Source organism: Lathamus discolor, chromosome 4 (genome assembly GCF_037157495.1).
Source record: "Lathamus discolor isolate bLatDis1 chromosome 4, bLatDis1.hap1, whole genome shotgun sequence".
In the NCBI taxonomy this organism is placed as follows: Eukaryota; Metazoa; Chordata; class Aves; order Psittaciformes; family Psittacidae; genus Lathamus; species Lathamus discolor.
Window position 1 is genome coordinate 117,293,714 of NC_088887.1, and position 12,501 is coordinate 117,306,214.

The 12,501-nt window shown below is 42.0% G+C and overlaps 1 protein-coding gene across 6 annotated transcripts in view; it reads right to left on the reverse strand.

The window, feature by feature from the left end:
- The window catches only part of CEP295 (centrosomal protein 295), a 41,301-nt gene that overhangs the window by 737 nt on the left and 28,063 nt on the right, over positions 1–12,501 (reverse strand). For 4 of the 6 annotated variants that reach the window (XM_065678763.1, XM_065678761.1, XM_065678765.1 and 1 more), the window contains exons 19-28: positions 12,318–12,456; positions 10,659–10,883; positions 9,203–9,357; positions 8,784–8,946; positions 5,734–6,371; positions 4,800–4,973; positions 3,625–3,742; positions 2,200–2,403; positions 1,132–1,234; positions 564–663 (exon numbers count right to left, since the gene is read on the reverse strand). In XM_065678763.1, the coding sequence (XP_065534835.1) occupies positions 564–663; positions 1,132–1,234; positions 2,200–2,403; positions 3,625–3,742; positions 4,800–4,973; positions 5,734–6,371; positions 8,784–8,946; positions 9,203–9,357; positions 10,659–10,883; positions 12,318–12,456 (2,019 nt within the window). Of the gene's footprint in view, positions 1–563; positions 664–1,131; positions 1,235–2,199; positions 2,404–2,515; positions 2,797–3,624; positions 3,743–4,799; positions 4,974–5,733; positions 6,372–8,783; positions 8,947–9,202; positions 9,358–10,658; positions 10,884–12,317; positions 12,457–12,501 lie in introns of those variants that run through there. The other 2 variants (XM_065678764.1, XM_065678766.1) reach the window with 2 other exon arrangements.

Genomic DNA, 12,501 nt, shown 5'->3' on the forward strand with positions numbered 1-12,501 from the left:
TGCTAGAGGCAGGATGTGGGTCTGGAGCCTCAGGAGCAGCCTCAGCCTGTCAGGACTATAAAGCACTTCCAGATGTGTGAGGCTCAGCAAGCGGACAGAACCAACAGCTCGAGGCCTCTGGTTCAGCCCCTGTTGTAGAGCAGCTACAGGCAAACACAGAGAGGATCCTGCAGCCCTTGGGTCAGGTGTGCTCAGCTAGGCATGACCTCCAGCTACCTGGAATAGCCAAAGCAGCCAGCCAGCCGCCCTCCCCGAACTGCTTTATAATGGAAATTCAGTCATATCTGGACTAATAACCTCCTATTCTTCTGCCAAGTGGCCCTTCTAGCTAGTGAAGGCCCTAACAGCCTTTTTTTGCTCTACCTCAAGTCACCAGAAAGCCAGCCTGAGGCTGGTCACAGTGCTGACAGGGAAATTCTGAACTGGGATATCCCTTAAAAGTCAGACTCGTTTGATGGTCACTGTTCCCGCTGTACTCGCAGCACACCTATGTCAGATTCCTCTGAGTAGAAGCCTGGTGAAATGAGAACTGACCAGGTGGGACAAAGTACAAACTGAATTACCTTTTGAAACTCTTTAGCCTTTTCTCTGTTCTTAGCGTAAGTTTCTTGCCTTGTTTTTTCTTCCTTTCTCATTTTTACTTCTGCAAGTTGATTATAAAGTCTGCACAAACAGTAGGGAAAAAACTGGTTTGTCAGAAGCAAGTGGCAAAGCTGCAGTAAGTTAATGTTAAAGGTTTATACTGTCTCAGTTGCTAGAAATTAAGAAAGGAAATTCTGACTTCACTCCCCCATAGCCCAGAGTCACATCTAATTCCTTTCTGGCTACTCCTAAGCCCCAGGTTCAGGGATGCAGTTGCTGCACGTTGCCCTTAGTGCCAAGATGCAATTGTGACCTTGGCTTCAGCTTTAATGTAGTTCTACATGAGCTGCCTCAGCAGGACAGAGGAAGCAGGTTTCTTATAGCCAGCACTGCAAGAGGGTTTCCCAGCAGGAAAACACACTCAGCCTTTCTCCCAGTTCTGGGTTACACAGCACTGGGAGATCACAAACTGCTCTTGAGTGGTCACCTTCACAACACGCAGATGAACTGCTGGGTTTTAATCCACACTTCTTCCACTTGTGTTCATACCTTGAAGTACGCTGATGCATTCCAGTTTCTCCAGAATTCCTGTCCCCTGGAGAAGGCACTTCTCCTACTTTCTTCAACTGACTGGCAACTGCACCTTTTTTTCCTAACAAAGAAGAAAGACAAATTTACACCTTTAGTCCAGCTAATGAGAAAGCTGAGAGGTTTTCCAAGGGTTTTAAAGGACATTACAAAAAAGATAAGCCAGCAGAACGCAGGATGGACCTGATGGAGGTGATGTCTTGTTTTAAATCCTCACAGTCTCCCTCATGGGGCTGCTGCCTGCCCTTCAAGCCAGCTGTGCTTCCCACCAGCTGCCTTCCAGCTCCCCATTTTCACAGATGTATCATAGAATCAACTAGGTTGGAGAAGATCTTCAAGATCAAGACCAGCCATTACCCCAGGACTTCTAGGGTCACCACCACATGTCACTAAGGACCTCACATACATGGATTTTGAACATTTCCAGGGATGGTGACCCCACCACTTCCCTGGGCAGCCTGTTCCAATGCTTGACAACCCTTTTTGTGAAGAAATTTTTCCTGATCTCCAATCTAAAACTCCCCTGGTGCAACTTGAGTCATTACCTCTTGTCCCATCGCTTGTTACCTGGGAGAAGAGACTGGCACCCAAACCTTGCTACATCCTCCTTTCAGGTAGTTGTACAGAGTGACAAGGTTGCTCCTGAGCTTCCTTTTCTCCAGACAAACCCCTCACAATTCCCTCAGCCATTCTTCAGCAGACTGTGCTCCAGCCCCTTCACCAGCTTTGCTGCCCATAGGTTCCCTTAACATGGTTGCTCTTTGATAAAGAACTGTGATTTGCAGAGACATGACTACAAACATGTGGGCAGAAGGTGAAAACAGGATGAAGACCCACAAGGGCCTCTGTGACACTGAGGAAGTGGCCAGGCAGTGGGGAAAAAGTTGCCCACACCCCTGAGAAGAGAAAGTAAAGAATAGCCCAGTCTGCAGTAGTAAAGATGCAACAAGTGTGAAATTTTGCTGTTCTTCGATGCAAACCAGCACCTGAAAGATATCCAATGATGTGTTTGGCCCCAGGTAAACCTACCAGAGATAGGAGAAGACTCCTTTTGCCTGCTTAACTTCTCAGACTTTCCTCTGTGAGACCGCCTGGCTTCTGGTTTCTCATTTGCTCTCTCTTTAGTTTTTATTCCTTCTACTCTTTTCAGGGATTTCTGGATGAAGTTCTGCTTCCGTTTTAAGAAAGATTCTTGCAGGCTTCCAGGTGCAGCCACAAATTCCAACACCATCACTGTCGAAGAAAGTGAACAAGCTGAACATTCCTTACTTGTAGCCATGAGCAGCATCACCTCTAGCAAGGTGTGCAAATCAATGTATTTCTCCTAAAATGCTGAACTTAACTGTTTCGGTAAGTCACACTCGGAGAGTGACATTGTGAGTGATGAGCAGCAGTTCAGGCCTATGGAATGTAATAACTAAGTGGTTCTGCCAGGACAACTGTGACAAATAAAAGCATCTTGATGCCTCAAAACATAATCAAGGACCTAAGAAGTCCTTGACACAGTTAAGTTCTGTCAATTCTTGTCTTTCATGTTACTGCTGTTCATCCGGGACAAAACACTGACGTCCCACGCTATCACCAGAATAGTTAAAAACAGACATTGTTTGGCTACAGAGCTTGGCACTAGAAGGAAATAAAAACCAACAAAATGTGATAATAATGACAACACACAACAGAATTTGTCAAAATTAAGTAGTTATAATACCCACCCCCCCTCAGCATATTGTAGGTGTAAGACACATCTTAAACCTGGGGAAAATGTACTACAGCCCAAGCTTGAGCAGCGAGAGGCACATGCCTAAGTAAAAGACACTTCACGTTTTCTAAAGGAGAGGTGTATATAATTAATGATTTTAATACTATAAAGACCTTCTCTATCTCAACTTCAGTATACTGAAGTACAGTGAAGTGTGTATTCAGTACACCGAATATACTTTGCTATATTGCGTTCAGCTCTGGAGCCCCCAGCACAAGAAGGATGTGGACCTGCTCAAGAGTCCAGAGGAAGCCATGACAATGCTCCGAGGGCTGGAGCACCTCTCCTGTGAAGACATGCTGAGAGAGTTGGGCTTGTTCAGCCTGGAGAAGAGAAGGTGCTCAGGAGACCTTGAGCAGTGCCTAAAGGGGCATGCAAGAAATCTGGAGAGGGACTTTTTACAAGGGCCAGTAGTGACAGGACAAGGGGAAATGGTTTTAAACTGAAAGAGGGGAGATTTACATTAGATATGAGGCAGAAATTCTTCCCTGTGAGGGTGCTGAGGCGCTGGCACAGGGTGCCCAGAGAAGCTGTGGCTGCCCCATCCCTGGCAGTGCTCAAGGCCAGGTTGGACGGGCTTGGAGCAACCTGCTCTAGTGGAAGGTGTCCCTGCCCATGGCAGGTGGGCTGGAACTGGATCATCTTAAGGTCCCTTCCAACCCAAACCAGTCTGGGATTCTACGACTGACACTTACCTGCAGTCTGACGTGCTGGGAGGTGACAGTCATTGGGACTCTGAGCTTTGGAAGAATTGTCAGGCCTTGCAAACACCGAATAATCTGCATCTGGAACTAGTGGTAGAAATTCTCTCTCCTGTTTCAGAAGGAATCAGTGATGGAAATGCTTAAAATACACAACAAATCTGAGTGAAGTGGCAGTGCTGTACCAGTAGCACAGACCCAATGCAGATAAAAGATGTACTCTTTTGCCTTGATAGCAGATGCATGAACACCAGAAAAGGATCCTGGTGGTAATCATTCAAAAGCTACTTTCCAGGAAACATTTTAAAACTTAAAATAATCCATTAAAGATCCTCTGCCCACCAGATTTCACCTGCTGGTTCTTAACACAGGGCTGTGTAACTCCATCCCAATGGATGTGTTTTTCTTCCCTCTGGTTCTCCCCACTACTCTCACTGCTCTGTCCCTTTGCCCCACTCGCAGCTGAAGGTGACACCTACTGCCCAAATACAGCCTCCAGCCACCCACCTCCACCTTGCCCATGCTTTGGTTACTTTACAGACCAATCCTTGTGCACTTTTAGGATCTGTTCTAGATGCCCCACACAACTGAAACATGGTTTCACTTAATAGAGATGATTTGGGTCTACGTTACTGCTGCAGCACCCAAACCACTCTCATTACAAACCAGTCCCACTATGATTCACTGCTTTGCTTTACATAAGCACAAGCATGCCATTGGCACATGAAGCATGGCAGGACAACGAGCTGACCATATTTTCCCCATAGACCTCAAACTGCTGTGTGGGCCTGGTTAGCTCCATCCACAAGGGAAGGGATTTGTCCTTTTTTAACCTGTTTAGTTTGTAGCTTTGTCCCACCCTCACCTCTCATTCAAGTCTTCAACTAATGGGATACAAGTTAGTCTTGCCAGCAAGACAGTTCTGTTTCTCAGCAGAAGTCTTCCCAAACTAACTGCACTGATATGACAAGGTAGTGATTTTAAGGAATAGCCCAAATTTAAGATATGTGTGGAAAACAGCATCAAACAAAGATGATCCAAGCAACTACTAAGCACGGATAACCTTAACATCGCTTTGCAACAGTGGATTAACTGCTACAGTGGGGCCGTTCCTTGTTAGGATTAAGCCTAAGTTGAAATCATAATGACATTAGATAATAAAGACTCACCTCAGTAAAAACATGAAATTCAGACTGATCCACAGCAGCCGGACTGCTTATTTTATCCTCCTTAGTCTCCCCTTGGTTACTGTGTTCAATGTCTGATTCTGCAATACTGATGTCATTTGAGCTTATCAGGGTGAGCTCAGGCTCTTCCATAATACCACACCCTGACTCAGTCTCCTAGAAAACAAATTACACAAGACATCAGTGTTACAAAAAAGGACATAAAATCACTATTCCCAGCAACAGCTGTTATCTTGTCAGAAAGAGGAGGCTCATTCGATGTGTAGAATGAAGAAAATCTGCCCCCAAGCAGGAAGTGAAATGCAGAGAGCACTTTGCCTGAGGTTTTGACATGTGCAAACCCTGGAAACTAAGGCCAATGCAAAGTATGTTATAGACCAGTGTTAAAAAACCCTAAACAAATAACCCAAAGAACAAGAAAATCTCCCCCTCTCCTCCACTCACCTCCAGTTTAAAATCACTCAGCTCTGTGGCAAACCTTTTATCCTCTTTTAAAGTTACATCAAAGCTGTTTCCTTAAGTTTGCTTATGCTTTGATTATTTACCTCCTTCAGGCTTCTAAATGGGGGGTAGGGGCTGCTCAGTGAGGTACCTGTGCCATGCAATGCAAATACATACGCTGTACCAGCTGGTGCTGGGAGAGGGAGATGCAATGGAGATGTAGCTCCCACAACAATCATGAGACCTGCAGCTCATTTTAGGTACTGCTGATTATTCCAGTGCCATGATCTGAAAGCAGTAGTAGGACAGAAGTCCAGGAAAAACATGGGTCTTAAACTAGAACCATAAAATCCACATTTGCCAAGCTTTCAGACACTAAAGGTCTAAAATAACTTGGTGCAACAACACACAGAGAAAAAAAAGCTAACCATGAAGCCTGCATGAATTACTGCTTTTGGAAATCTGTTCTACTCACCCAGACTGGAATAGAGCATGAGCTTCTGGGCACAGAACGAGAGTGTTTCTCATGTCTTTCTAGGAGAGAACCACTCTGTTGTACAACAGCCTGCAAGTGGAGGTCTGAGTCTTCCAAGTTGGTTTCTCTGGGAATCCTCAAAGATATTTGTTCGTGTGGAAAGCTTTGATCTGGCTCTTTTGTATTTCTATTGCACTGAGAATCCAGCTCCACAGCTTTATTTGCTTCATGTAAATGAACTGATCTTTCAGGAAGCTTAACAAACTTCTTATCCAGTATCTCCACAGGTGATTTTTCAGAAGACATGCTCTCTTTTAGTAAGTGCTGAGGGGAAGTGTCATCCACTGTACCTGGTGTGATATCTAGCTGAGAAAATTCTTGCTCTTCCAGTGGATTTAGGCTTTCATTTTGCAGATCCTCCACTGAACACTGGAGATCAATAGATTCCATATTTCTTGCCAGCTCTTTGTATTCTCTGGCAGATGAAATACACTTCTCATTGTCCTGCTCTCTCATTCCAGGGGTTTGGTCAGAACATTTCTGTAACACAGCACTAAGGTCCCCTAGCTGATTGGTGTTCTGACAGTGACTGCTCAGAGTAGATTCTAACGGCAATGGGTGAAAAGATTCCTCAGATCCTGTTACAAAAATTATCAACAGTCAAAATTCTGGCCAACACAACAGAATTTCCACTTCAAAAAGTTCCTCCCTAATGTGGCTTTTCAGTAGTGTATAATAAGAAGTCTAGCAAATAAGAAGAAACATTTTGTTTAAAACCAGTCTGCTTATGTTTCCTCAAACATAACACTGTTAACATTACATAAAATGATTTCTTCACTGTACACAAAGCAACTTCAAGAAACAACACTTTCTGCTGCTTCTTAGAGTATGTTTAAGATATAGTGAAGAATTTCTTCCTAATGAGAGTGCTGAGGCGCTGGCACAGGTTGCCCAGAGAAGCTGTGGCTGCCCCATCCCTGGCAGTGTTCAAGGCCAGGTTGGACAGGGCTTGGAGCAACCTGCTCTAATGGAAGGTGTCCCTGCCCATGGCAGGGGGCTGGAACTGGATGAGCTTTAAGGTCCCTTCCAACCCAAACCGTTCCATGAATCTATAATTCTGTTTTTAGGCACAGACCTTGTGAAGGTGCTGACATAACTACATTGAAAGTCAATGGATTTTACAATTTATTGTCTGTAAATGGAAGTCCTTTGAGTCTTCTTCTGCCTCCAACAGAGTCTAAAACAGGAGGAAAACAAATCAAAACACCTTTACTTGGGCAAAAACCCTTTAGAGTAGAAGAAAACATCCAAATTATAACAATGACTGCTGTTCCTACAAGTTACAACACTGTAACCTAAATTACCTTTCCCTTAGGATCTGTGCATACAAACTGAGATACTATTTCTACTCCAGCAGAGGCCTGAAAAGAGGAAGACCAGGTATCAGCATTTTTCGTTACTGAGGAGGCATTTCAGCAGTACAGCATATGCCAAACAAACAACAGGATTGTTTCATAGAATCATAGAACGATTTGGGTTGGAAAGGACCTTAAGATCCTCCAGTTCCAACCCCCCTGCCACAGGCAGGGACACCTTCCACTAGAGCAGGTTATTCCAAGCCCTGTTGAACCTGGCCTTGAACACTGCCAGGGCTGGGGCAGCCACAGCTTCTCTGGGCAACCTGTGCCAGTGCCTCAGCACCCTCACAGTCAAGAACTTCCTTACATGTATTCATTTCTGACCCAAGTTGATCATGCTGGTTGCACACACTCCAGCACCATCCTAGCAACAGACTTTTTACACACACAGGAATACAACACATGAACCTTTAACAATTTCCTTTAAGGATTTTTTTTTGTGTTCTTTGACAACTTCAAAATATCTAGTTCTAAATGTATAAAGAATATTGTTTCCTGATAACAGCTGTTCACAGGGAGTGAGGAATTACACTGCAACATCAGCCATCAACAGACAATTCTCCCAATGATGGACTTAGGTGTCAACCTACCTTTGAACTGACAACCCAAAACGGTTTTGACCTGCTTAGCCTGTTGCCTATGTTATTTTCCACCCTGTTTCAAAGCACAACAATAACTGGTTTGGAATTATAAAACCACATAAGGGATGGGGAGATAGTGCTGTTAAATTTAAAGTACAGAGACTGTATAAGCAATTTAGAAATAGAATGTTTTGAAGTTCTAAATGTTTTGTTCTGAAAAGAGCTTCAAAAATATTAAGATTACTGCTAGCTGCATTTGGAATTTTAGATAGGTTCTTATCTTTAGGATACATAAACTTATCTTGAATTCAACATGAAAAAGTATTTTTCCTGTTATGAGCTGCAGTTAACTTAATGCTGCTGTAGAATCATAAACTTTTAATCTACTAAATTAATTATTACACTGTAATCTAAAAGTTATTTCTTTCCTTTCTTCCCCCTTTTATTTTGTAGATAGTTAAAGCAACTGCATAATCCGACCACATATCACAGTGTGCAGTACATAATGACTCCTTGTGTGATTTAAGAGTGGAGAAGGAAATGCAGTGGTTTCTTGAAGGACGCAATAGATAAAAGACAAATGAGTCAGATGACAGATTTTAACACATATTCCTCAAAATTTTAATCAATTTTTGGAACTTCCTTAATTTCCTCAAACTTGAACAGTGATGGATATGCATGAATAAATATTTGGAAAAGTACCTGAACTGACAGTTTTAGCCAGAGTTGATATTTCTTCACTGAAATCATAATTACTGCACAAGTAATAAGTAACACAGTATCCATTACAGTGACTTGAATATGCAGGTCTGCTTTTGTATTAAAGTCACAACTACTGAGGAAATAAAACTTCACAAGATTTAGGAGTTCTGCCCATTAAAGGCAGTGGAGAAGACAGTGTGTGAGAGCAGCAGCACAGTTAAAGACATTTCAAAGCAGGACTGACAGACAAGTGAAGAGTTCCTTCCCAGTTTCAACACAGCAAACCTGGTATCTACATACTGGCAACAGGCTGGTTCTGAAAGCACTGATCCGACTGTGCTGCACCTACCTGGAGTAAGGTTTTCTTCAACAAACTGCTCTTCTGGTGCACCATTGTTTGGTCTGTTTGTTTCCAGACTAGAAAGCAGACTGCTTCTTTGTATAGTCAAATTGGAGTTTCCCACTTCCAGAGACATAGAAGTGTCTTTACTTTGAGTTGAAAAATTTGAAGTCTAGTGGCAGGAAAACAAAAATGATCTTGATTAAAGATTCAGTTTCTCAGAAATAAGAAAGATGAAAAGCTAACAGTAGTATTTGATTTTTGCATCACATTTCTGGTACAACCAGCAAAAACACTTGCAGTTCTACATGTACCAAAAATCATTGTTGCATTTCTTCTAAACAGAAGACAGTACAGGGGTTATACATTTAAAATCCTACAGAAATCTTAAGCTCAAGTATTTCCTCCACAGAGATTTTCTGCAGTACCTTGCTAAATTCTCTACTGTCTTGTGAAATTCTGTGTTGAGAACAGGATGATGAAGTATCAAAGTCAAGACTTGGTTCCAGAGGCTGAAAGAACTGGTGATGGAAGTTTGGAAGAGGTCTCTCCATTTCAGGAAAATCAAGTTCAGCTGTTAGAGCTGTAAGAAAAGAGGTTGTTATAAAAACACACACCCCAGTACCCCAACACCCCTCTCATGAAAAGCCCATGGACACATCACACCTTGCTTTTATATGCAATAAGTAAAGCAGATACAGTTCTACAGGTATACAAATAAGCTTGCAGAAAAAATAAATCTTTACAGCACTCAATTTTTTCACTCTGATCCAACACAGGTACAAAAGCAGCAGGAAAGTGCTACACTGATGCAATTTGGTTTTAAAAGAAAAGCTGAAGCCTGTAAGCTTTCTGTTAAGCATTTGTGAGACTGCAGAAGCACTACAGGCTTCCCAGTACAAAACCCACAGTGACAGAGGAGCAAGTCCAGTGAGGAGCCACAAGGATGATTCAAGAAAGGAAGGATGAAGCAAATAATGTGCAAAGAGAAACTGAAAGATTAAGTTTGTTCCATCTTAAGAAAAGGATATGGGGTGTAGTGGAAAGGGCAGAGAAATTTCTCTTGTCTTCTGCAGTATAGAGAAGATGCAGTCAGGCTCCTGAAGATACTCAGTGAAAGAAAGAGAAAATGGACACAAAATGGAACACAGGAAATTATGGCTGGAGGATGGGGAAGAGAGAGGAGGAAGAGAAGGAAGTTTTTAAAATATTGTCCAGAATGTGTAGAATCTCTGTCCCGAGATACACGCCTGGGCAAGGCCTTAAGCAACCTGGTCTCAGCTTGCTCTGCTGTGAGCAGGAAGAACTTGGACCATGTAAGCAGAAGTCCTTGCTGGTCTGGCTTAATCTATCATTTTATGATTCTAGGTATTCAAAGGTTCCAGGAGGAAGCAGTTCACATTCAAATACTAGCATTATCTTCATAATAACCAAGAAAGATGTCCTTATTTTCATGAAACATCACATTGTTCTACAGAGCACAGAACTCCCACCTGTCTGATAATCAGTTTCATCAATTCTGTGACCCTACATGAATAATCAAGTGTTAGGTATTATTGTCTCTACTTTCCTGAAAGGAAAGTCGTACATAAATAAGTTATAGAATTGCCAGAGACAATAAACAGCCTGGCCATGGTAGCAGGAAGCTGCACAGAACTATGATCAGACACTTGACCAGACTACCCTTTATTTTTCCCCACCATTACACTATATGGACATAAAGCAAAGCACAGAGAACACAGAAGCAGCAAAGTTGTCGCACATAGAATCCTTGCTGAATTTAAAATGTAAGTTGAGTATAAATGCTACAGACTAACACATAACATTGAGCGAACTACTATATAAGGAGAACACAGCACAAAAATGCTTTAAAATGGTGAATACCTTGGAAACGTGTATTGTCCTCTAGGTAGGAGCTCATGTCTCCAGTGGATTTCTCCAAGATCTGATTTTCTCTGCAAAGGTACATCTCTCCTTCAGGCAGCTGAGTTTCAGATGCCCCAGACAAATTCTCTTGCCTGTGCCTCAAGGTAAAAGGCAGTGAGGGCTTCCAAGGGTGCCTTGCTGTTTCTCTCGAAACCCCATCTTCTGTACTATCAGAAGACAATCCTGAAACAGTAAGCTAGATGTTCATGGTTTACATATAAACCACTTATATGAAGTCATCTGAAAAGACACTGCTTAATATCCTGAAATACTCCTATCCTGAAATATTGAAACAAGCTCCTAAGGAGCTCCAGGGTTTTGTTTAACTGTCTCCTGTCAATGTTGCCATAAACCTTACCACAGATTTCCACAAATTTAAGCTGACACTATCTAGTTAGGCAGTAGTCAGCCCAGCTTAGCACTTTTAGGCTATGTAGACTTAGGAAGTACTGAAACAAAAAAATCAGAAAAGAATTAATACAGAGGTTTCATGCTAACTAGCATATTCTTACCTCCTACTGTATATAGATATGATGATATATAATGTGATCTTGACCATCATTATGGCATCATGTAGCCATTTTATTCATGCTTAAATAGAAACTGCCTAATACCAACACAAGAAATCAGAGGGAATCAAGGCCATCAAAATGGTGCTCCTGGTTACTGCATCCACCCTTCTTTGCCTCTGTGCTTACAGAAGAATTGCTCAAAGCTCTCAGGAAAGGTCACTGCTAAGCACTGAGTGGAGGGTGAAGACACAGCCAGACTTCATGCTCAAAAACTCATTCATGCAACCGAGTACCAAGCCTTTGGTATTTTTCTTCCATAACTAAACAACAACAGAAAAAAAAATAATCTACAAACAAATGATCTCAAGATTTGCTTTACTTTTCTTATGTCAATAAAGCCCAGATTTGTTACCTGAGTTATGAAGTTTAATACTCAAAACACCAGTTTAGAACATTAGGGTTAAGATGAGCTGCTGAAATCTCAGGCTGTAAAAACTGTAGTCTTTGATTATAAACATGGAACAGAGGAGCAACTACGTATGTATTATAAAGGAGTTGTTTTTAATGTTATGACTAACAAGATGAAGAGGCAGACTGCAAGCAAAGGAGGATGTACACACGTATTTCCCAGAAAACTATTACAAGTTAATATGGCATTCAAACAACATTTTCACAAATAAGTTCTTCATAACTCCTACTGTGACAAGCAGATATTGGAACAATGCTCTTGACAGCAAGACAACACTCACAGCTCTGTACCACTGGCATACTGATTAGAAAGCTTTCATCAGTGTATCATTTGGGGATCAGATTGTTTTAAAACCTTGCCACTTAAAACCTGCTGGTGTTACAGTTGCTTCATGATACCCCAAATATCCTTTGCCAGAGCAGATGTTGTAAGGTTATTATAAAAGTGAAAAAATCATGAGCACATAATGGAACCTTCTAGTTACACTCAACTGTGAGAAGTATTAATCATTCTTAAGTGAAGCTTCATATTAGCTTATTTCAGAAGAACTTATACCCAGTGAGTTAGAGCCTTTCTGCTGTAAAATGAAGACAACACTTACATTTCCTTTTAGAAGAACAAAAGCCAAATGCTTACCAGGGTCAACAGGGTTTACATCCAACACTTCACTAGTCAGAAAGCTTCCAGTGGAAATAGTTGACGATAAGTCACAGGGTATTTCTTGCATCAATGCCTCGGAACCTAAGTTTGTGGATCCTACTTTAGAAAGTGCTTCCTAGGATGAACAAACACACCTATTACCATGAGTTCAGATGTCCAT